This window comes from Hyperolius riggenbachi, chromosome 1, assembly GCF_040937935.1.
Source record: "Hyperolius riggenbachi isolate aHypRig1 chromosome 1, aHypRig1.pri, whole genome shotgun sequence".
Taxonomy (NCBI): domain Eukaryota; kingdom Metazoa; phylum Chordata; class Amphibia; order Anura; family Hyperoliidae; genus Hyperolius; species Hyperolius riggenbachi.
In genome coordinates this window covers 544,021,179-544,046,300 of record NC_090646.1, presented here as the reverse complement: position 1 = coordinate 544,046,300, position 25,122 = coordinate 544,021,179, and the positions used below count along the sequence as shown (strand labels likewise).

The following is a 25,122-nucleotide window of genomic DNA, read 5'->3' as shown; positions in this document are numbered from 1 at the left end:
TAAGGCCGCTGCAAGTAGCGGCCGCTATAATAATTTTTCTGGTGCGTGTACATGCCTGCCTAATTTTTCTGGCTGCACTGCAGCTGCAACAACAAAACAAAAGGCATGTACATGTGTCAATTCCCCTTCGTGATCATTACCTTGCCGCGGTGAAGGGGCTTGCGTATCACAATGTAGCAATGACCACCGGCTATATGAGTGCCGCCATGAAAACCGCCATGATCTGCACTCTCGCAATGGTGCGCACCAGTCCAGCATGGCAGTCACTACACAAACAGCTGTTTGCGGTGTGTTACACAGTGAGTTTGGTCTGTCAGTGTAAAGCAGTACTCTAATTACACTCCTTGATTGATGTATACACATGCAAGATGTTTTAAAGCACTTTAGGCCTCCAATTTAGCATGCAATGGGATTTCTGCCCTTAAAACGCTGCTTTGCATCAAATCCAGATTTTTCCACCGGGACTTTTGGCATGTATCCCACTCCTCCATGTAAAAATTCAGATTTGAGACCCCTTGAAACATCTTTTTCATCACTTTTGTGGCCAACATAAATGTTTCTAATTTTCGAAGTTCGCCTCCCCATTGAAGTCTATTGCGGTTCGTGGAAGTTCACGTAAACCGAACTTTTTGCAAACCGAAAATCGGAGGTTCGAGCCATCTCTATAACTCACCTCCCTGGGCTACAGCGCTGCAATTTTACCTCCATTATCCGGGTGGCGCTGTAATACTTTGGTGAGATCAATGATGGCGATCTCACCAGAGTGATTCAGAGTCTCAGAGGACAGAAAGTAGAATGGCTACTGAAGTCTGGATGGTGAGTAAAAAAAAAAAGTCAGCTGCGCGCAATACTCTGCATAGATCTCCCGGTGGCGAGCCCGAGCATAGCTCAGGATTACCGCCAGGAAGGTTAAGATCTGGGCTTTGACTCTGTCAGTGTTGCCAACTTATTTTCTATCCTTAAACAGACACAAAAGCAAAACATTCTGTACATCCCAAAAAATGGACAGGGGGTTGTGGACATGTTCAAAACTTTAGAACTTTAAAGAGACACTGAAGCGAAAAAAAAAATATGATATAGTGAATTGGTTGTGTACTATGAATAATTACTAGAAGATTAGCAGCACAGAAAATATTCTCATACTTTTATTTTCAGGTATATAGTGTTTTTTCTAACATTGCATCATTCCATATTATGTGCAGATTACACAACACTCAGCATTCAAAATGAGTCTTTCAGAGCAGTCTGTGAAGTAATGACCTCTCCTCTAGCAGAGAAAAAGTAAACAGTTCACTTACAGTTGAGATAATAAAAGTCAGATAACAGCCCTCTCCACTACTAAGACTAATGCTTCATACACACTTGAGATAAAAGTCTTTGGAAAATGAAAGATCACAGACCAATTTTACCCCATTCCATGAAGTATGAGAGCCATACTCTACACAGTCTATTCTATGGAGCTGAACTCCCCATCAGATAAAATCTTTGCAAGATGCTGCACACAAAGATGCCCGTACACACTCAAAAGATCATTATCGGCAAAAGATCTGTTCCTGCAAAATATCCATTCCTGCAAAATGCATTCATAGTCTAGGATATCTGCAGATCCTCATACACACCTTGTTTAACAGACTTCATCTGCATATCTGGCAATCATCTGCAGATCTGAAAATCCATCCTGGTGGATCTGATCTGCAGATGATTGTCTGTTAAACCAAGTGTGTATGATGATCTGCAGATCTCATAGACTATGAATGCATTTTGCAGGAATGGATCTTTTGCAGGAACAGATCTTTTGCAGATAATGATCTTTTGAGTGTGTACGGGCATCTTTGTGTGCAGCATCCTGCAAAGATTTTATTTGATGGGGAGTGCAGCTCCATAGAATAGACTGTGTAGAGTGTGGCTCTCTTACTACATGGAAGGGGGTAAAATTGGTCTGTGATCTTGCCTTTTCCAAAGACTTTTATCTCAAGTGTGTATGAAGCATAAGTCAGAGAGTTAATGGCTTGTTTGCATAGAGATAACAACTGGAGTTTCTTAACTCTTCCTGTACTGGAAACAATTAGACTGATGTATCTGATCTTAATGTTTTATTTCTTAGCTGTACTACACATACAAATCATAATATCATATTTTTTTTTTCGCTTCAGTGTCTCTTTAAACCTTCACATCCCATAATCACAGCTAAAAAAAAAAAAAATTACAAGAGTGACACAATCAGCTTCTTAGGGCCCCATGCTATGCATTAACCCTCCTGGCGGTATATTAAAAACCGCCAGGGGGCAGCGCAGCCGGTTTTTTGATTTTTTATTTTTATATCATGTAGCGAGCCGAGGGCTCGCTACATGATAGCCGCTGCTAAGCGGCATCCCCCCAGCCCCGCCGATCGCCTGCGGCGATAGGCGATTAGGAAATCCCGTTCAAAGAACGGGATTTCCTGGAGGGCTTCCCCCGTCGCCATGGCGACGGGGCGGGATGACGTCACCGACGTCATGGACGTCGTGACGTCTAAGGGAGTCCCTATCCACCCCTTGCCGCTGCCTGGCGCTGATAGGCCAGGCAGCGCAGGGGTCTAGGGGGGGGGGTTGTCTTGCGACGCGGATAGCGGCGATTGAGCGTGGGGCGGCGGCGATCGAAGTGCTGACGCAGCTAGCAAAGTGCTAGCTGCGTTCAGCAAAAAAAAAAAAATTATTCAAATCGGCCCAGCAGGGCCTGAGAAAACCTCCTGCGCGGCTTACCCCGAACTACGTTCGGGGTTACCGCCAGGAAGGTTAACTAGGAGTGAGAAGACGCGGAAAAAAACGTCGCGTGTGCTGAAAGCAAGGCGGCTGATTCCGCGCCCAACGCGGCAGTTTGCACGCGTAGGCACGCGTCTGGTAGTGTGGCAGAACGCGGAAAAGCCGCCGCATGTTCTAACAGCAAAGCGGCTGTTTCCGCGTCCAAGGTGGCGGTTTGTACGCAGCAGCGTGCCTTTGGAGTGGCTGGGTCTGTTAGTCCACATACTGTAGATGGATGAAGAGCTACACGCGCGCGGGCCAGAAGTCAGGACCTTTATACCAGCAGGGGAAGTGTCAGCTGATCAGGACGATCACCTGATTCCTGCTGGACTCATGATTGGCTGAGTGGCTCGGGCGGGGCAGCAGAGTTCAGCTACTATATATTCTGCTTGCTTGTCAGTTGCTGGTTGTCTGCCATTGCAAACACTTTGTGGAAGCATTCAGACCATAGTCAGATCCTTACAGTGTGTTTGAACCAGGTGTCCTGGGAATTCACACTGAGCCAGACTACCTTGTACTGTTATTATTTGTTAGACCAGTTCCAGGGTGTTGAGATCAAGGCCCTCACACCTCAGACTAGGAATACTGTGTATCTTCTGTGTATTCTCTAGCATAGTTCCAGGGTGTTGAGATCACGGCCCTCACACCCAAGACTAGGGTACTGTATTGTCTTTGTGTTATATTCCAGACTAGTTCCAGGGTGTTGATGATCACGGACCTCACACCCAAGACTAGGGAATTGTATTATCATTTATGTTATACTCCAGACTAGTTCCAGGGTGTTGATGAACACGGACCTCACACCCAAGACTAGGATTGTGCTATTACTGTATTACGTTAGCCCAGTTCAGGGCAAAACCTGTCATATTAGCAGCAGGACTTCCTGCAACCCAGCCTCGGTCCCTCGCTCAGGGGTCCACAGGCTACTGGAATATCACCCACAGTCAGGGGTGAATTCCTCAGGAGTCTTAGGCCGCCAGCTGCTCTGGTGGTCTCCACTCAGAGTTGTCACTGTTACACCAAACACTCTCACTATTCTGGTGTCCAGAGGTTAGTAATACATCTGTATTATCGCTGATTCTGCAGATCATCGATAATCAGGCGTATATCTGAATTCTTGGTGGTACTGCAGATCGCCAATAATCAGATTCTCTCTGCGTGCTGACACCAATCGTTAACCTAGGCTTGTAGTGGCTGTGAGGCATACTTTCATTGTACTGTATGTCTCACTGTATGGTCCTCCTGCTATGCTACTGCAACTTTTCACCTATGTTGCGCTGCAATGTCATTGTAACGCAACTTGTTCACTGTGAAAGGGCCCCTAAAGTAAAATACTTATTAACTAGAGATAAGATGTAAAATTCAGCCTCCCACGTCACTATACACATACACAAGGAAACCGTAAGGCTCGTTTTGCACTTGGAGAAGATGAAAATGGCAACATAACCTTAGTCGCATGTCCACGCCATTCATTTTTCATCCGCTCTATCCCCTTTATCCACTGTGTCCCATGGTTCTGCCGCTGAGGACTCCTCCACTCTCCCCTGAAGCTCACAGACTGAAAGCAGGCAAGAGCATAGGGTTGCCCATTGGATTACAATAGACCAATTCTCCCTATCAATAGATAATTTTCATTGGTCCATCATGTACCATTGAGAATCCTCCCTGTAGCGGAGGATCCTAATCGGTCTTTTCCAATCCAGTGGGGATCCCCATGCTTCTGACCAGCACTCATCTGTTAACCGTATGAGTACGTTTTCTGCACAAATGGGAACCGGCCCTTAGCCAATAAGCCAAGTAATTCCCCACTCCCACACTTTCTCTTCTCCTCAGATACTTTTCCTGCACTTTAAGTCACTATTAAAGGAAGCATGAGATGTGTTAAAAGAAATATATACATACCTGGGGCTTTCTCCAGCCCCCTTCAGGCTGATCAGTCCCTCGCCGTCCTGTTCAGCCTGTCACGTGGCTTTAGAAGCCAATAAGAAAGCGTCACTAACAAAGCTGCACCAACTGGCTGTACTGTCATGGAAGCACAAGATGGCCAAAAGTGGCAAGAAGTCCACTTATAGGCTCCCAAAACAAGGACCTGCCCAGGAGTCCCTTAATATACTGTAGGGCCATTGTGAAAAGTTTAACTACTTCCCAACTGAGGGGTTTTACCAATTGACCACCAGAGCAATTTTCACCTTTCAGCGCTCCTTCCATTCGTCTATAACTTTATTATTACTTATCGCAATGAAATGAACTTTATCTTGTTTTATTCGCCACCAATTAGGCTTTCTTTAGGTGGGACATTATGCCAAGAATTATTTTATTCTAAATGTGTTTTAATGGGAAAATAGGAAAAAATGTGGGAAAAAATTATTTTTCAGTTTTCGGCCATTATAGTTTTTAAATAATGCATGCTACTGTAATTAAAACCCATGAAATGTATTTGCCCATTTGTCCCGGTTATAAAACCGTTTAAATTATGTCCCTATCACAATGTTTGGCGCCAATATTTTAATTGGAAATAAAGGTGCATTTTTTCAGTTCTGCGTCCATCCCTAATTACAAGCCCATAGTTTATAAAGTAACAGTGTTATACCCTCTTGACATAAATATTTAAAAAGTTCAGTCCCTAAGGTATGTATTTTTTTAAATTGTAATTTTTTTTTTTTTAATTACAAATAAAAAATAAAATTGGGAAGTGTGGGAGGTAAGGAGTTAATTTTTTGTGTAAAACTAATTTATTTGTATGTGAAAAATGCTTTAGGGTGTAGTTTTACTATTTGTCCACAAGGTGGCAACATTAACTTTTTGTTTAATGCGACCTTCAAGCGTCCTTCCGGACGCTTGCAGGAAGTACTAGGAGGCTGGGAGAGTTTGTTTTTTTTCACAATGATCACGCTGCTTATCGGAGAAGCAGCGGATCATTGCGGGGCTTAAATCAACGAACGGGAATGGATTTTCCCGTTCATTGATCTCCGGGCGAGCGGCTGGCGGCGTGTTTACGAGCGGGAGTGTGCGCTAGAGCGAGCGGGAGCGCGGAAAGTACGGATTTCTCCGTCCCTGGTGGTGAAAGGATGGAAAAAGGGATGGAGAGATCCGTACGCGTGGGGGTAAAGTAGTTAAACTTTAACCAATTACTCACATTTCAAAATAATCACATTAACCCCCCTGGCGGTATGAAAAATTCCGCCAGGGGGCAGCGCAGCAGTTTTTTTTTTTTTTTTTTTTTTTTGTAAAATCATGTAGCGAGCCCAGGGCTCGCTACATGATAGCCGCTCAGCGGCATCCCCCCCCCCCCCCCACCGACGTCGGGACGTTATTGGGAGTCCCGATCCACCCCTCGGCGCTGCCTGGCACTGATTGGCCAGGCAGCGCACGGGGTCGGGGGGGGGAGGGGCGCGGGCCGGCGGCGATCAGAGTGCTGGCGCAGCTAACAAAGTGCTAGCTGCGTCCAGCAAAAAAAAAATTATGTAAATCGGCCCAGCAGGGCCTGAGCGGCACCCTCCGGCGGCTTACCCCGTGTTCAGCACGGGGTTACCGCTAAGGAGGTTAAGTCATAATCCTCCATGGACTAATACGTAGTACATTGATGTGCTTTAACTATTTAAAGTTAAATTTCAAAATCCTGTAACATTTGTAACAATGAGTTTTATGTGAAGCCAATAATGACAAGAGCATATAGCTGGGGGCTTAATGGAATGTGCAATAGTAAACGATGGTATGTGGAATAGTCCTATTCAATGAAGATATTCATATAACAAAATACAGATAGTCAGTTCACTATAAACATCTGTAGCATGTGTGTTTTATAGCAAACCACGAAAGGCTGTGTCTTGTTAAACACAGCATTACCTTGTTTTATGTTCCTTTCCTCTGGCCATGATTGACTTTACAGGGAGTCCCTTTCCTGCTATTGCTTCTTTATGAATTTTTTATGAGAAGCATAGTGAAGGTGACTCAATAATACACACCAGAAACAAGGAAAGTAAACTCTCAGAGAAAATGATTAAGCTGAATGTGTGAGTGCTCATTTAGGCCTCGCCATTAAAAGAAACTTCTATTAAGTGAATCAGTGCACAGCCATTTTACTAGTGTTAATGCAAGCAACATAAAGTGTGTAACACAATGTGCGAGTTACGAATATAAACACACAAAAGGCGACTTTGAGATGGGCAGCAGTGCGGCACGCATGCACGGTACTAAGCAAATATGACGGGGAGCCCGGGAAACCCAGTTACGTATTTCCTGTCCAGCAGGGAGTACGTCACTGGTGGCAAAGGGCGTGCGGGAGGTGGCGCTATGCATAATACCCGGTCAGCGCACTCTGCCGCAGGGACATATGAATGTAGTTTTTGGCATTGCGATGGGGGTGGAGCATCGGACTGCAACGCAATGGCCAAGTGTCAAACTGGCCTCAACCATTCACATCATGATACAAAGCAACAAAAACACAATCCAGAGCTAAGAAAACTGACCATAGCTGAATTTTTTACCACCCATTCAAATCGATGGTTTCAAAAGTTAAAGAGAACCTGTACTGAGTAAAATTATTTAAAATAAACACATAAGGTAACTTCAAATGAACATTAAATAGTTACCTTGAGTTGCCATCAGTTCCACTCAGAAGCTCACCATTTTCTTCTGACAAGGATCCCTTCCAGTTCTGACAACATTTTGTCAGAACTGAAATATATCAGTTGCTGTCAGTTATATATCAGTTGCTGTCAGTTATAGCTGAGTGGACAACTGATATGCCCGGTAATGTCCATGTTTCCCTATGTCTTAAAGAGGAACTCCAGTGAAAATAATTTAATATAAAAAGGTGCTTAATTTTTACAATAATTATGTATACATGATTTAGTCAGAGTTTGCTCATTGTAAAATCTTTCCTCTCCCAGATTCACATTCTGACATGTATTACATGGTGACATTGTTACTGTGGGCAGATTATGTAGCTGTTCTGGCTTTAACAGACAGCTATAAACAGCCATTTCCTGTGTGTGTCATTGTTACATTGTGGCAGTTTGCCCAGAGTACCGTAAGGTACCAGAGCCTCTTGTGGGAGGGGTTTCAGCACAAAATCAGTCATACAGCGCCCCCTGATGGTCTGTTTGTGAAAATCATTATATTTTTCATGTAAAAGTGGGTATCAGCTACTGATTGGGATAAAGTTCAATTCTTGGTCGGAGTTTCTCTTTAAGTGGACGATTTTACAGTTTAACAGTGTGCTGTCCAATTTGCAAAGTGAACACAGCTCCACTCCACCACTTCCACTGCAGTGCTCGACCCAGGTTAGCAAGACCAAAGGATGCAGTACAGAAGGGAAGGTCCGCACTTGTCAGATTGAAGTAACCTTTATGAAGGACATATCCAAATTAAAACTCGGCAGGCATCATAGCTGACATGTTTCGGACTCAAACGTCCTTAATCATAGCTCATGATTAAGGACGTTTGAGTCCGAAACATGTCAGCTATGATGCCTCCCGAGTTTTAATTTTGATATGTCCTTAATAAAGGTTACTTCAATCTGACAAGTGCGGACCTTCCCTTCTGTTAACAGTGTGCTGACCAGAAAGCTGTTATGGGGTAATGGCCATTTTCAAAATGGAGGACGGAGAATTCCCTTGATCACAGTGGACATACAGGACGCGGGAGAGGAGAAAGAGATTGGAGGAGTAGACTACACAGGAGGTAAGTATGACTTTTGTATGCCTATTTTGACTTTTAATTTTCAGTTCAGGTTTTCTTTAACCAGCTGAGCGGTCTGGACGAGCTCAGCTCGTCCAACACCGCCAGCGGCTGCCGCTCAGGCCCTGCTGGGCCGATTTTAATGAAATAAAAAGCAGCACACGCAGCCGGCACTTTGCCAGCCGCGTGTGCTGCCTGATCGCCGCCGCTCGGCGAAAGAGGGTCCCCCCAGCCGCCTGAGCCCAGCGTAGCCGGAACAAAAAGTTCCGGCCAGCGCTAAGGGCTGGATCGGAGGCGGCTGACGTCACGACGTCGGCTGACGTCGATGACGTCACTCCGCTCGTCGCTATGGCGACGATATAAGCAAAACAAGGAAGGCCGCTCATTGCGGCCTTCCTTGTTTATTCTGGGCGCCGGAGGCGATCGGAAGATCGCCTCCGGAGCGCCCTCTAGTGGGCTTTCATGCAGCCAACTTTCAGTTGGCTGCATGAAATAGTTTTTTTTTTATTTAAAAAAAACCCTCCCGCAGCCACCCTGGCGATTTAATCAGAACGCCAGGGTGGTTAAAGAGGAACTGTAACATAAAAAGATCCCCTGGGGGGTACTCACCTCGGGTGGGGGAAGCCTCCGGATCCTAATGAGGCTTCCCACGCCGTCCTCCATCCGTCAGGGGTCTCGCTGCAGCCCTCCGTGGAGTCCGGGCAGCGGTGACGTCAATATTTACCTTCCTGGCTCCTGCGCAGGCGCTCTGACGGCTGTCGGCTCCGAACTACACGGAAATACCCGATCGCCGTCGGGTCCGCTCTACTGCGCAGGCGCAAGTTTCCTGCGCCTGCGCAGTAGAGCGGACCCGAATGAGATCGGGTATTTCCGTGTAGTTCGGAATGGAAAGCCGCCACAGCGCCCCCGCTGGAGCCAGCAAAGGTAAATATTGAAATGACAGTCGGCACAGTCGCCGGCTGTTCGGAGGGCTGCGGAGAGACCCCCGTGGGACAGAGGACGGCGTGGGAAGCCTCATTAGGATCCGGAGGCTTCCCCCACCCGAGGTGAGTACCCCCCAGGGGATCTTTTGAATGTTACAGAGTCTCTTTAAGTATGAATCTAAAGCTAGCCATACATCTAGCAATTCTGATTCAATCGACAAAGCGATCAACTTATTTAAGGAATTGACTTTGGTGTGGTTGATCGAAAGTCTATTGACTAGTGACCCAAACACTACAAACGATATCCTATGCGTTTCACCTGAGATTCACCTTCACATTCGATCTGACCGATGTTGTGTCTCCATGCTCTGAATGCAAAATCGATTAAGAGTCGATAGAATGACATGATAACAATAGCAGATTCCTGTGCGATTGACCGATATCTTGCAACCTGCTCGATCAACTAAGCTGATTGACTCGACATCAAATCAGGCACTTTTCATCGATTGGGAATTGTGGAACACACTCGATTCTCTGTTGATTCTATCAAATGATGGAACCGAATTGTCCATAGTACAGCCAAATCACTAGATGTATGGCTACCTTAAGTGAAGTATGAATCTAACTGCTGGTGTGTCCAATTTACCCCTAACCAGCACAGAACGGCCAAAAGACAAGGGCTGTGTTGTGAGAAAATAAGCTCCCTTCCCCATTCCCCACCACCACTCATTCAGGAAAAAGTATGTCACCCTGCTCCCTCTTCACTCACTGCTAACAGAATTCCCATCTCTCATTAATCCATTCATTAATGAAATTGACGAGGCATTTTTTTCACACATACGAACCTTGTCAATAGATAACAGGGGTAGGGTTAGGGATTAGGAAACCTTTCATTATACTACACCACAGTAAGGACCCTTTTCTAGGAAATTGTGATTGCAAAGGCAATCACTGTGCACTGTGGTTACAAATGTTTGCAATTTATACCAAGTGCTTTCCCTGGCATTTCAGAGCGATTTTCATGGAATCGCATAGTAGGCCTATGCGATTCCATGTAAATTCACACTCTGTTTTGCAAAGTGATTTTCAGAGCGATTTTTGAAGAAATGCACATTTTTGCACATTCTCTCTAAAAATGGTACTGGCGACACGGTTTCAATTTTCTGAAAATCGAAACGCTGCAGGGAGAACACCCTCATAGCATGACACTGCTGTAGTGCTTTTCTGATCGCTGGCTATCAGCAAACTGAGCGCAATCGCACACAGTGTGAACCAGCCCTTAGTTTTGCGCTGCAATAGCATTTCCCAGACCATTCCATACCCAAAAAATAAAGAGGAATTTAACAGGGAAGTTGCAGAAAAGAAAAAAAAAAAAGAAAAAAAAAAACGCTGCATAGCACTGTGCCCAGTGTGCAATTTGCTTTTGAACCCATTGAATGCACTGGTAAAATGTAATCACTTCAGTGGAAACTGAGCTCTACGATTACAATAACCACGCAATCTGCAGGTAGAATAGACACCAGAGAGGCTAGGAGCAAGACAGAATCACTAGTATTGCGGAAAACGCATTTTGCCCATAATGAAAGTGTTTGGGCTGTGTAAAAAAAATAGTACAGCACTGTTTTACAATGTGCATTTTTCAAAACGCACAACTTGCTGTATATTTTTAAAAAAGGAAGTAAAACACACATAATGTATTTCAATGGAGATGCAGAGGATTGTATTTCTGTTGCATTTTTTTTTTTTTTATAAATATGATAATGAATTTTACTACATTGAACAAGGGAAGCAATTAAAAAATACGCAAAACATAGGTAGTATGACATTGGAATTCCTTTCAGTACGCGCATCCACGCCGCAACGCACTTGTAAGATCCTCTGGCTGCTCATGGCGGCAGAATGCCGAGACCCACGCTGAGGCGCAAGCCTCTGGGTCTCGGCAGCTCACTGACGTCACTGGAGCGCAGGCCGCTCAGCTCCCATTGGGATAAGCGGCGGACGCGTTCTCAGTACACACTCCCCCGCTGTAAACAATCACATGTGCTCACTGCATGTCAGCTGACTTGCTGACACACTGCTATGGGATTGGGTACTTTGGATTCCCTAGCTTTCTGATTGGTTAGTCCTTGTATAAATGTTAGGTGAGCGCCCTCAGTTATCGCCCGTGATAGCCTATGCTGGGCTTGTTGCTGAGATTGCGCTCAAAGTTGATTGATATTGTTGCCGACTTTGCCTGTATCCTGACCAAGCGTATTTCTAGATTGATTTCCTGTTACCGACCACTGCTTGTTCCTGACCATGCTTTCTGATTGGATCACCTGTTACCGACTCTGCTTGTACCTGAGCTTCCCTGATTGCCGCCTGGATCAATCTCGGACTGGATAAGGATTTGCATGAATACTGCCTGCCCTGACATCTGACCAAGTTATCTCTAAGCACCTGATCTGCATACTAATCTCTTGCTTGCAGTCATCTGATTCTCATCTGGATAGTGTCATCCGTGAGGCCTCAGGTGACTATATCATTGTGATACTGTGCTTTGTATTATCACTATTGGTTCTGTTAGGTGGATGCTATCTGTCAGCCTATATGCTACATCTACCTGCAGGGTTATTGTAGTTTTGTACTAGGAAGGAGTTTGTGCAGGTGTTATGGGCTAGGCTATTGGTCAGTCATATGGGCATACAGCCTGACCTATAGTCATTGACCAGACAAGCCTGACAGCACTACGTCATTTACACTACGTGCATCGCCCATAGACGTCCATTGCCCCAAGTACCATAAGTTAAGCGTGCTGCTTGCGTTAACTTGCTGCTTCCCTTGCATTGGCTTAGATACATCCATTGCAATGGACCACAATAAGTGTGAAAGTCTCCTTAGACTTTCATTGCTTTTGCAGCTCCTTGAGGTCAAATGGGGTAACACAACACAGGTTTAACCTGCAATTGTAAAAGGGGCCTCAAGTCAGTGCTAGGCTTAAAGAGGAGCTGTCAGCCATTCTATCTCAGAAAAGAAGACACATATATAAGTAAATAAATACTTGCTCTACTTACATAACATATGTATTGCACTGTCCACATTTTGATTTTAGCGATTTTTGTATAGTAAAAAAAAAAAAAAAATCCTTTTTAGTATTCTCCATTTTAACAGTGTCTATCTTGAAGCCAATCCCGATGTCATTTCCTCCCTTACTCTCCTCTGCCTGATTGTGTATTCATTGCCCGCCCTCCTCCCAGTCTTCAGGCACTCCCACCAAGCTCTGAAATAGACAGTGCTTTGTTTCAGCATGAGAAATATTGGCCAATCAGAAAGGAACAGATGTGTGTGGGGAAAACAGGAGGGAAAGATGCTTCAGCCAATCAGGCTGCATTAGTTTAGACTGAGGGGAAAGTAAAGAAGCAAAAAAAAAAAAAAAGAACCCAGGATGCCCTGCAACTTCCTTTGTGTGGCAGATGTACAAAATAGGAGTCAGGTAAATTGGGGAATGATCATTTATCAACAAGAAAAGTAATGGTGGCTTTTAACTTTTGGATTGCCTGGTTAGCATCCTTATTACTTGTTTACCAGATACAAATAAAAAATTGATTTTTTATTTTATGCCTGACAGTTACACTTTAAAAAGGATTAGTATTTGAGTTGGCCTTTGTATGAATGATGCTTTCCTTTCACTTCTGATTGGCGTCCAAGTGACAACACCCTGAATTATCCTGCCAGGATTACAACAGTTTATCTAATGTACTGCGCTGGACAGCATACAATAAATTGGATGAATTTAATATGTGGATCTGCATGCAATGCGCAACACCCCACACATTTACAACATCTCAAGAGTGGTCTGACTTACAAGATAAGCTTCTTAGTTAAGGTGTTAACATTAGCAACCTTTGCACAGCATGAAATGATGCTCCTTAGTAGAGAAGAGAGTGATCAATAAATCATTTTCCATTCCACAGCATGTACTGATTGTATTAATGGTGCGTGACACGATTATGTTTATTTTCTATCTAGCTGTATTTTCAACATTACGTAAATCAATATAAATATAAAAAGAAGAGTCTTTTGACATGAAGTTACATTAGCAGAGCTGAATTAGCAAATAGCTGACTGGATTGAAAGGTGGTATAGCCATTACATCATCTGGAACCAGTATGGGCCTTATATCGAACCACAGCAACTCTAAACTGTAAACACAAAGCATTAGCACACTGTGCAAGGTGCCTTTTATAGTGAGGCATAGAAAAGAATCATTACTTTAAATTGTTATATTTTTGATGTTCTGCAGTCTCACATGAAGACAAAGATGCAACATACTGTACTTTTTTTTCTGTATTTACTCAATGTAACCTAAAACAGAAAAGTAAAATATAGGCTAGCAACAGGTCCAGTTCTAGTTAAAATGGGGCCTTGGGCCAAAGTAACATGGGGTCCTTCCTGAACCCCCCACTACCTCCTCTGGCATTAGGGGCCCCCTGAGCCCCCAAGCCAGCTGCTGGGCCTCTGAAGAATTTTTGCAGCGAACCTAACTCAGACCATGCGCTCCCATCTTCATTTTCACAGGGGTAATTCTTCTCTGGGACCTGGCAGAATGTTATTAACATGCTGCTGGGTCAGGGAGAAGAGGAGGTCAGCAGGGATGAAGACAGAAGTGCACGGACTGATTAAGGAGCAGACAGGCAAGTTTGCTCTGCTGCCGAAAACTGTGCCTTGGCCCCAGGGACCACAATAAAGTTGGTGAAGACCTTGGGGAAAAGGGAGGAGGGGCTGGCAGCCGGCTCGGGGGTGTTTTGCCTCACGGGAAGGTTTTTAAACCCTCTAACTTCCCTCACCACCGTAGTGGGTAAAATAAATTGCAGCAAAACATGAGGAAAGGTTCAATAGTAATATTTATTGAGCTACAATCCTGTTATAATAATTATCTAGGCTTGCAGAATCATAGTTACATTGTACTTGAGTAATTAGTGAGCACCAATATTCTTACTAATATTCTAAGTATTATAGTATCACCCAGTGAAGATCGGGGGACCTCAGCGACCTCGGAGGGGAAATACCTGGCGACACAAACAGACGGCATGTCTGCTTGTCCTTGAAGAGTCCCAACTCGAAAGTATTTTCCCTCCTTTATATAGACAGAATTCAATAACTGCGCAGGTGTAGAACATGTTTCATCAATGTGCGTGATCACCATGTGCTTGTATCAGTGCGCCTGTGCAGACAAGACACGACTGCGTGATCACAATGTGCTTTAGAAGCGTCACAGAACACGTCTGACTATTGTTGCTTATGTGAGAATTTTGCACAACATCTCATGTTTTGACTAGTGTTGGAGATAGCAACATTCTCATGGTCAGTTGGCCATGAGAATGAAAAAACAGGTTTACTAAAATAACCACTAGTGTTGTGACTAGCAGCATTTCATGGTCAATCTTCCATGAGAATGTTAGGGTTCATAGCCAGTTTTCGATGGGAATGAACAAATATGTTATTTTGAATTATAACTGCCAGTGTTGTAATGAACTATCATAGAACATCCAGTACTAAAAGAAGCTAACATATATACCGTGAACAGTAATCTCTTATCAATCAATCAGACATTCATGTCACTTTTGTATCTCAGGGGGATATGGGCAATTGCCCAATTTGCCCCTGTGGAAGCGCCAGCCCTGTCTAGCAACACTTTTGAAATTAAACTAGAAGAAAAAAAATCACTAAGGCCCAGTGCACACCAAAAACCTCTAGCAGATCCGCAAAACGCTACAGGTTTTTGAAGCAGATGTTTAGAGAGATTTTCTAAACATGCCTAGCGTTTTTTGGAGCGTTTTTGTGTAGCAGATGTCATATTTTATTAAAGTAAAGCGGTTACTGAACAACTTCTGTAACAAAAACGCTTGGAAAACCGCTCTGATCTAGCGTTTTTCAGAGCAGTTTTCCACTTTCTTATACTTAACATTGAGGCAGAAACACCTCAGAAACCTAAAAAATGCTGCAGGACAGGAGTTTGCATTTGGGGGAAAAACGAACCGCTCTGGTGTGCACCATCCCATTCACTTTCATTAGCTAAGCGGTTTCCCCCCTGCAAGCGCTTTAAAAAATGTTTCAGAACCACTCTGGTGTGCACTGGCCCTAAGATGGATCACTCTTGTGTCAGTACTTTGTGGAACCTCCTCTTGTGTCATACATACAGCTTTGAGGATGTTGGAATACTCACCTACTAACTTTTGTACACCTAGACTGTGCAGTATTTGCCCACTCTTTACAGAACAGTTCAAGCTTAATCAGATCACATAGTGACTATTGGTGGACTGCAATATTCAAGTCATTCTACAGATTTTCAGTAACATTTAATTCTGGGCTCTGAATAAGGCTACGTTCACAGTGGACATTGCATTCCCTGTCCCAGCAGGAACGCAATTCAACGGATTGGGAAAATGCAGCACATTATTGAAGCAATGCTTCAAATACATTGTGGCATGTAGTCAATTAAAAGAATGCTTCACGGTAACAGTTTATACGCATGTATTTCAGTAAGACACTGCATGGAGTGCGTTACCATGCTGTACTCCATTGTACAACAACACATCCTTATGTGGTTTCTGTAACTAATTTACAAAAAAAAAATAAAAAAAAAATGCTGCAAATTTTTGTAAACTAAGATTCTTCATTTTAATCTTTAATAGCTTTTTTATTGCCGTTTGTGAATAAAGCTGTTGCACATACGAACTTCAGAGTGCAAAGGGTCAATATGTGTATGCAATGTTTGCCTGGACAGCATTTTTGTAAAGTCCCTTGACAGGGAGTGTTTCAGAACAGGAAGAACACATTTTTCAAAACCAGTCGGTAAGAGTAGAAACAACAAGGAACTCTGGGCATTGTTCATGCAATTCCGGTTTATTCAGGCAATGGAAGTGTTAAAGTACTGAGTGCGGAATACACACGCTATATTAGCTGCATGGATAACTCATAGGGTGGGAGTCAAAGAAACAAAAAGACCGACACTGGCCAGTCAGTTAGAGATTTGGCGTTATAAATAACACCTACTGTAAGCGACAGCAACATAGGAAAAAAGTAGTTGATAATGTAAATTACTCAGAGAGCAACGTACATCTTACATGTATATGTACACATCTATTTTAAATGTTACAGTTCTTTACGATAGCGGTCCTTTAGGCCGGTTTTACACTTGCGATGCTCCGCCCCCTCACATTGCACCGCAAAACCAAAAACTAGATTCATATGACCCTGCGGCAGAGTGTGCCAACAGGGTCATATGCATAGTGCTGCCCACCCCTAGTCCAGTGACATACTCCCTGCTGGACAGAAGTAGGTCACTGGGATTCCTGGGTTTCCCTGTTGTAATCACGTTGTTCAGCGCATGCGTGCTGCCACCAACAGATTTAAATTTTCAACGTCGCCCACTGATTTACATGCGTTCCACCACAGAAATCCGATGGTAACGCGCTGTTCACTTTGCAACGGATCCACGGCAAATTCAGGCACTTCTGGCACAACGCAGTGGGGTGAACATGCTAGGCCCCACAGACTTTCATTGCTGTTGCACTACTCTGCAGAAAGGGTAACGCAATGAAACTGGTGCAGTGTAAAAGGGGCCTCAAATGAGGAGAACTGTAGAGGTCTGAAAGGGAGCAAAAGAGGAAGATTTTCTATGACTATTTTCAGCTCTGAGTCCCTTTAAGAGTGTGTGTGTGTGTGTGTGTGTGTGTGTGTGTGTGTGTGTGTGTGTGTGTGTGTGTGTGTGTGTGTGTGTGTGTGTGTGTGTGTGTGTGTGTGTGTGTGTGTGTGTGTGTGTGTGTGTGTGTGTGTGTGTGTGTGTGTGTGTGTGTGTGTGTGTTGTGAAGATGAGCAAAGTGTGTGTGTGTGTGTGTGTGTGTGTGTGTGTGTGTTGTGAAGATGAGCAAATTCACAGGCGAGAGTGCGGCAACGAAGAAGAGTTCCCTGGTGACCAGTGGTGGGCTCAAAAAGGATCAGACAGTATGTAACTTTTCTGTTTTTAAATCAGGTAGGAAATTTGATAAAAACATTGACAACGGTATAGGGCTTGTTCTTAAAGTTACCCAGAATTCTCTTCTCTGTGTATGTCTCATTAACTCATAAGTCTGCACAAAGCAACAAGAGAAACTTTTTGCACCTTTTTTCACTTCTACATCTTTCCTAAAATGACACATTCATTCCACATGAAAGAGGCATCTGTGGAAATGCTGGCTCTGCATGGCCACTTTTGGGAACAGTCACCCCCATCTCAGTAGCAGCTAGCTACTTTACAACCACCCTTGGTTTTGTCAACTAAGTAATTCTATAAGCTGAAGTGAGGCATGAACACATAATTGCAACCAGACAGTAAGGCTCGGTTCCCACTTGCGCCGAATCACGTGCAGCCAGAGGGAGAAGACAGTGTAGTGTCCACTCCGATGGTCTGCTGTGGTCTGGCTGGAGCCCGAGGCAGATGCATTACCACAATAGGCTATATAGTGAATGCATCCATCTGCCCGGGATTACCGTGGACTGCAAAGAAGTGCGGCCTGCTTACCCCAACAGTTCCCATGGATCCGTTGCAGAGTGACAATTGTCAACGGCTCCTGTCAGTTTTGCGATGAGCGGAGAATGCACAAAAAATGTCTGTTCTCAGCTCAAGTGGGAACAGAGCCTAATTGATTGACTATTCTGATCAAACTAATAACATGCTTCTCCAAGGATTTCTGGACAGGGGCCTAACAATAAGTGGAGGAACCCCTGCAACAAGAATGGGGGACCCAGAGCTGTGAGGGACCCAAACTACTTACTCCCCCCCTCACCCCCATACAGACCTCCAGCCTCCAGGGGATGTGTAGGTGTGGTCCCATTCCCACTGGTGGGAAGATCATAATGGTCACTCTTGTTTTATGACTCGTGGTGGTCATCAAAAGGATAAATGTTTGAATCTTAGGGGGCTTCCATGAGGTCCCTTGCACACTTTGCAGTACTTTTCCCCGCCGCAAGGGCCATGCAAGTCTACAGAGACTTACACACTTTACACGATGCAACATGTTGGAAGTATCCAAATCGCTGCAATGCGGACGCAAAGTCTGCAGCGTGTTACTGCATGATCTGTGACTGCCGCACTGATTATGCAGTAATGCAAGTCAATGGACGACGCTGGCAGTGTGCATAATGTGAGCATGGTGTGAGGTGGCATGTGTGGACTAACAGGAATCCCAGTGACATACTTCCTGCCCACGTCAGCAGCCGGGGGGAGGCATATACATATGACCCTGTTGCTGCATCCTGGCACAGGATCATATGAAGCCTAACATCTGTGGTACGATGCGGTGCTTGCAATGTTAAACTGGCCTCAAAGTTTTGCTGTGGGGCACAGTTCATAGTTAAACTCTGTTTTTGTAGATTAGATTGATAATTGCTAGAAAAGTACTTGTGTGTCTACTCCTAACCTGCAACATCAACACAAACCATAAACTGTAACGGTGTTGTCCACCTGACAGATTTAGTGAAAGATCTCACCTGCACCTCACACACAGGGTTCTTCTGGCTGGACTGCTCTCTACAGGGAGGCCAGACAGTCCCTGGATGGCACTTTCTTCATCTGATAAATCCTCATTAGCGTCATCTATGTTACATGAATTCATAAATACATCTTCCACTTCAAGATCAGACGACACAGTGCTTAGAGGCTCAGATAACTGGAGATGCCCATCTGAACTCTGGCTGGTTTCAGAGCTGACACAAGACGGGTTACAGTGAGCGGCTGGGACTTGAAGAACTGTGGTGCATGCGGTGGATACTCTGCTCTGAGCAATGCCTTCAGCCATTTACTCCCTTGTGTACTTTAATCTCGATAATGTATGATGCATACCTGCAAGGAAAATACACAGTTATAAACAAGACAGAACTATTCAGAGGTCTCACTGAAGCTGGGAGAACAGGAAGTAGAGGACTGTCAGTCTAACCAAGTACATGTTTCTATGAGCAACAGTCCTCGAGCCCCCTCTTCCAGTTTTATGGGATTTCCCCATCAATATTTTAAAACAAAATAAAAATGTGGCTAGTTATTGTTAATAGACACAGCTACATAAAAACAAGGTGAGTACTGTGCTAAATTGTTTTGCTCCTTTAAAAAATGCTGTAGATCTAGAAATGTTTCTGAAATACCATGAAGTTATTTTCTAATGAAGGGTTCTCCTAGTGCAGTGATGGCACTCCAGCTGTGGCGGAACTACAAGTCCCATGAGGCATTGCATGCAGAGGCATGATGGGATTTGTAGTTTTGTCACAGCTGGAGTGCCAAGGTTAGCCATCACTGTCCTAGTGTAATGGATTTTGTTGACTCCCACAATGGTTGATGGAGTGCAATCCCATTGGTTTCCAGGTAACCCCAAAGTCGCACACCAACGTCTAGCAGAGGTGGTGGGTGCAGAACCAAGTAGCCAAAGTCCATACATGTATCCAAAGAAGTTTCGCACAGCACTTTAACAGGAACTTTTTATTGCTCCATCACCATATACACACAATCAATTGTAAAACCGACAATTGTTTTGGGGGCCGTACAGTACTTATTACAGTATTGTACAGTGATCGTAACTGTGCCTTGACAAAGGGGACCATGTGTGACCCTGAAAAACGATCGTCGGATTTATGATCGATTGTGTGTATATGGTGATGAAGCAATAAAAAGATCCTTTTAAAGTGCTGTGCGGACCTTCTTTAGATACTTAGATTGGTTTCCTGCACCAGATCGCAGTCTAATGCTGGGCATACACGGGTCGATCTGGCGGCTAATATCCGGCGGCCGATTAGCCGCCGGATCAACTCCCGCCGCGTCCCCGCTCGTCCACGCGTGCGCCCGGATCGATTCCCGCTCGTCCCCGCCGGCACTTCTTATCTTCCGCTCGATTCCCCGCTATTGTCCGCCCGCTATTATCGAGCGTGGAATCGATCCCCGCGGTGATCGGACACGTCGGATATTATCAATCGAGCCATCAGGCTTGATTGATAAGCCTCCCTCGACGCCGTGTATGCCCAGCATAAGACTTTCCCACCAGTGACAGGTAGAGTTGGGCCGAACGGTTCGCCTGCGAACTTCAGTGGTTCGCGTTCGCGTCCCGCAGGCGAACCTTTGCGGAAGTTCGGTTCGCCCCATAATGCACATGGAGGGTCAACTTTGACCCTCTACATCACAGTCAGCAGGCCCAGTGTAGCCAATTAGGCTACACTAGCCCCTGGAGCCCCACCCCCCCTTATATAAGGCAGGCAGCGGCGGCCATTACGGCCACTCGTGTGCCTGCATTAGTCAGAGTAGGGCGAGCTGCTGCAGACTGTCTCTCAGGGAAAGATTAGTTAGGCTTAGCTTGTTCCTGTCTGGCTGCATACCTGTTCTGTGAACCCACCACTGCATACCTGTGCTGTGAACCCACCACTGCATACCTGTGCTGTGAACCCACCACTGCATACCTGTTCTGTTCAGTGGACCCGCCACTGTATACCTGTTCATTGAACCCACCACTGCATACCTGTGCTGTGAACCCACCACTGCATACCTGTGCTGTGAACCCACCACTGCATACCTGTGCTGTGAACCCACCACTGCATACCTGTTCTGTTCAGTGGACCCGCCACTGCATACCTGTTCTGTTTAGTGAACCCGCCACTGCATACCTGTTCTGTTCAGTGAACCCACCGCATCAGTGCGCATACCTGTTCTGTTCAGTGGACCCGCCACTGCATACCTGTTCTGTTTAGTGAACCGCCACTGTATACCTGTTCTGTTTAGTGAACCGCCACTGTATACCTGTTCTGTTTAGTGAACCCGCCACTGCATACCTGTTCTGTTCAGTGGACCCGCCACTGCATACCTGTTCTGTTTAGTGAACCCGCCACTGCATACCTGTTCTGTTCAGTGGACCCGCCACTGTATACCTGTTCTGTTTAGTGAACCCGCCACTGCATACCTGTTCTGTTCAGTGGACCCACCGCATCAGTGCGCATACCTGTGCAGTTAAGTGAACCCGCCACTGCATACCTGTTCTGTTCAGTGGACCCGCCACTGCTTACCTGTTCTGTTTAGTGAACCGCCACTGTATACCTGTTCTGTTTAGTGAACCCGCCACTGCATACCTGTTCTGTTCAGTGAACCCACCGCATCAGTGCGCATACCTGTGCAGTTAAGTGAACCCGCCACTGCATACCTGTTCTGTTCAGTGAACCCACCGCATCAGTGCGCATACCTGTGCAGTTAAGTGAACCCGCCACTGCATACCTGTTCTGTTCAGTGGACCCGCCACTGCATACCTGTTCTGTTTAGTGAACCGCCACTGTATACCTGTTCTGTTTAGTGAACCCGCCACTGCATACCTGTTCTGTTTAGTGAACCCGCCACTGCATACCTGTTCTGTTCAGTGGACCCACCACTGCTTACCTGTTCTGTTTAGTGAACCGCCACTGTATACCTGTTCTGTTTAGTGAACCCGCCACTGCATACCTGTTCTGTTCAGTGAACCCACCGCATCAGTGCGCATACCTGTGCAGTTAAGTGAACCCGCCACTGCATACCTGTTCTGTTCAGTGAACCCACCGCATCAGTGCGCATACCTGTGCAGTTAAGTGAACCCGCCACTGCATACCTGTTCTGTTCAGTGGACCCGCCACTGCATACCTGTTCTGTTTAGTGAACCGCCACTGTATACCTGTTCTGTTTAGTGAACCCGCCACTGCATACCTGTTCTGTTCAGTGAACCCACCGCATCAGTGCGCATACCTGTGCAGTTAAGTGAACCCGCCACTGCATACCTGTTCTGTTCAGTGAACCCACCGCATCAGTGCGCATACCTGTGCAGTTAAGTGAACCCGCCACTGCATACCTGTTCTGTTCAGTGAACCCACCGCATCAGTGCGCATACCTGTGCAGTTAAGTGAACCCGCCACTGCATACCTGTTCTGTTCAGTGGACCCGCCACTGCATACCTGTTCTGTTTAGTGAACCGCCACTGTATACCTGTTCTGTTTAGTGAACCCGCCACTGCATACCTGTTCTGTTTAGTGAACCCGCCACTGCATACCTGTTCTGTTCAGTGGACCCGCCACTGCTTACCTGTTCTGTTCAGTGAACCGCCACTGTATACCTGTTCTGTTTAGTGAACCCGCCACTGCATACCTGTTCTGTTCAGTGAACCCACCGCATCAGTGCGCATACCTGTGCAGTTAAGTGAACCCGCCACTGCATACCTGTTCTGTTTAGTGAACCCACCGCATCAGTGCGCATACCTGTGCAGTTAAGTGAACCCGCCACTGCATACCTGTTCTGTTCAGTGGACCCGCCACTGCATACCTGTTCTGTTTAGTGAATCGCCACTGTATACCTGTTCTGTTTAGTGAACCCGCCACTGCATACCTGTTCTGTTCAGTGGACCCGCCACTGCATACCTGTTCTGTGAACCCGCCACTGTATACCTGTTCTGTTCAGTGAACCCACCGCATCAGTGCGCATACCTGTGCAGTTAAGTGAACCCACCTACCTACGTGAGTGCACGCAGTGTGATATACCACTCCGTGCATACCCGATATGGACAAAACAGGTAGAGGAAGAGGTAGTGGCAGAGCCAGAGGAAGGCCACCCGGCAGGTCTGCGCGAGGTCGTGTAAATTTAATTTCGTGTGGACCTGGCCCACAGTACAGTGCTCGGAAGAAGGCACGTCCCATCACCTCCCAAGATTGTCAGGACGTGGTTGAGTATTTAGCGACACAGAACACCTCATCTTGCTCAGCCACCAGTGCTACTACTAGCACCACTTCCGCTGCATTTGACACTTCGCAAGAATTATTTAGTGGTGAAATCACTGATGCACAGCCATTGTTGTTACAGCCAGATGAATTTTCACCAGCTCATATGTCTGAGTTACGCGGCAACATTATGGATGTAACGTGTAAGGAGGATGAAGGACCTACTGATGTTGGTGCATGTTTGGATTTGTCTGAGGCAAGCGAAGCTGGGCAGGATGATTACGATGATGACGATGATAGGGATCCTCTGTATGTACCCAATAGAGGAGATGAAGAGGGGGACAGTTCAGAGGGGGAGTCAGAGAGTAGGAGGAGGAGAGAAGTTGCTGAAAGAAGCTGGGGCAGCTCTTCGTCAGAAACAGCTGGTGGCACTGTCCGGCACCATGTATTGCCACCTATGTACAGCCAGCCAACTTGCCCTTCAGCATCAGCTGCTGAGGTCCCCATAGTGCCCACATCCCAGGGTGGCTCAGCGGTGTGGAAATTTTTTAATGTGTGTGCCTCAGATCGGACCAAAGCCATCTGCTCGCTCTGCCAACAAAAATTGAGCCGTGGAAAGGCCAACACTCACGTAGGGACAAGTGCCTTACGAAGGCACCTGGAGAAAAGGCACAAACAGCAATGGGATGGCCACCTGAGCAAAAGCAGCAGCAGCACACAAAAGCAAAGCCACCCTCCTTCTCCTCTTCCTCCTCCATCAGGTGCATTATCTGCTTCTGCCGCTTTCTCCCTTCCACCTTCACAGGCACCCTGCTCCACTCCGCCTCTGCCCTTGAGCGCTTCCTGCTCCTCTGCCCACAGCAGCAGTCAGGTGTCCGTGAAGGAAATGTTTGAGCGGAAGAAGCCAATTTCGGCCAGTCACCCCCTTGCCCGCCGTCTGACAGCTGGCGTGGCGGAACTGTTAGCTCGGCAGCTGTTACCATACCGGCTGGTGGACTCTGAGGCCTTCCGTAAATTTGTGGCCATCGGAACACCGCAGTGGAAGATGCCAGGCCGCACTTATTTTTCGAGAAAGGCCATACCCCAACTGCACCGTGAAGTTGAGAGGCAAGTGGTGTCATCTCTTGCGAAGAGCGTTGGGTCAAGGGTACACCTGACCACGGATGCCTGGTCTGCCAAGCACGGGCAGGGCCGCTACATTACCTACACAGCCCATTGGGTGAACCTGGTGGTGAACGATGGCAAGCAGGGCGCAGCGGACCAAATTGTGACACCTCCACGGCTTGCAGGCAGGCCTCCTGCCACCTCCTCTCCTCCTGCTACATGCTCTTCGCTGTCCTCCTCCTCCTTGGCTGAGTGGCAGTTCTCCTCTCCAGCTACACAGCCCCAGCTCCGCAGGGCCTATGCTGCATGCCAGGTACGACGGTGTCACGCCATCTTAGACATGGCTTGTCTCAAAGCGGAGAGTCACACTGGAGCAGCTCTCCTGGCTGCTCTTAAGAAACAGGTGGATGAGTGGCTGACCCCGCACCACCTGGAGATAGGCAACGTGGTGTGCGACAACGGCAGCAATCTGCTTGCCGCTTTGCATATGGGGAAGCTGACACACATAGCCTGCATGGCACATGTCATGAATCTAGTGGTTCAAAGATTTGTGGCAAAGTACCCTGGCTTAGCGAATGTCCTGAAGCAGGCCAGGAAGTTCTGTGGGCATTTGAGGCGGTCTTACGCAGCCATGGCACGCTTTGCGGAAATTCAGCGCAAAAACAACATGCCGGTGAGACGCCTCATTTGCGATAGCCCGACTCGCTGGAACTCGACCCTGCTCATGTTCTCCCGCCTGCTAGAACAGAAGAAAGCCGTGACCCACTACCTCTACAACTGGAGTAGAATGAAACAGTCTGGGAAGATGGGGATGTTCTGGCCCGACAACTGGACACTGATGGAGAATGCATGCAGGCTCATGCGGCCGTTTGAGGAGGTGACCAACCTGGTGAGCCGCAGTGAGGGCACCA

The 25,122-nt window shown here is 46.2% G+C and overlaps 1 protein-coding gene across 1 annotated transcript in view; it reads right to left on the bottom strand.

Moving 5' to 3' along the window:
- The window catches only part of DTWD2 (DTW domain containing 2), a 279,568-nt gene that overhangs the window by 249,407 nt on the left and 5,039 nt on the right, over positions 1-25,122 (bottom strand). Inside the window, exon 2 of the mRNA XM_068271669.1 lies at positions 18,896-19,247. Coding sequence (XP_068127770.1) covers positions 18,896-19,203 — 308 coding nt within the window. The 5' untranslated portion in view covers positions 19,204-19,247. The remainder of the gene's footprint in view (positions 1-18,895; positions 19,248-25,122) is intronic.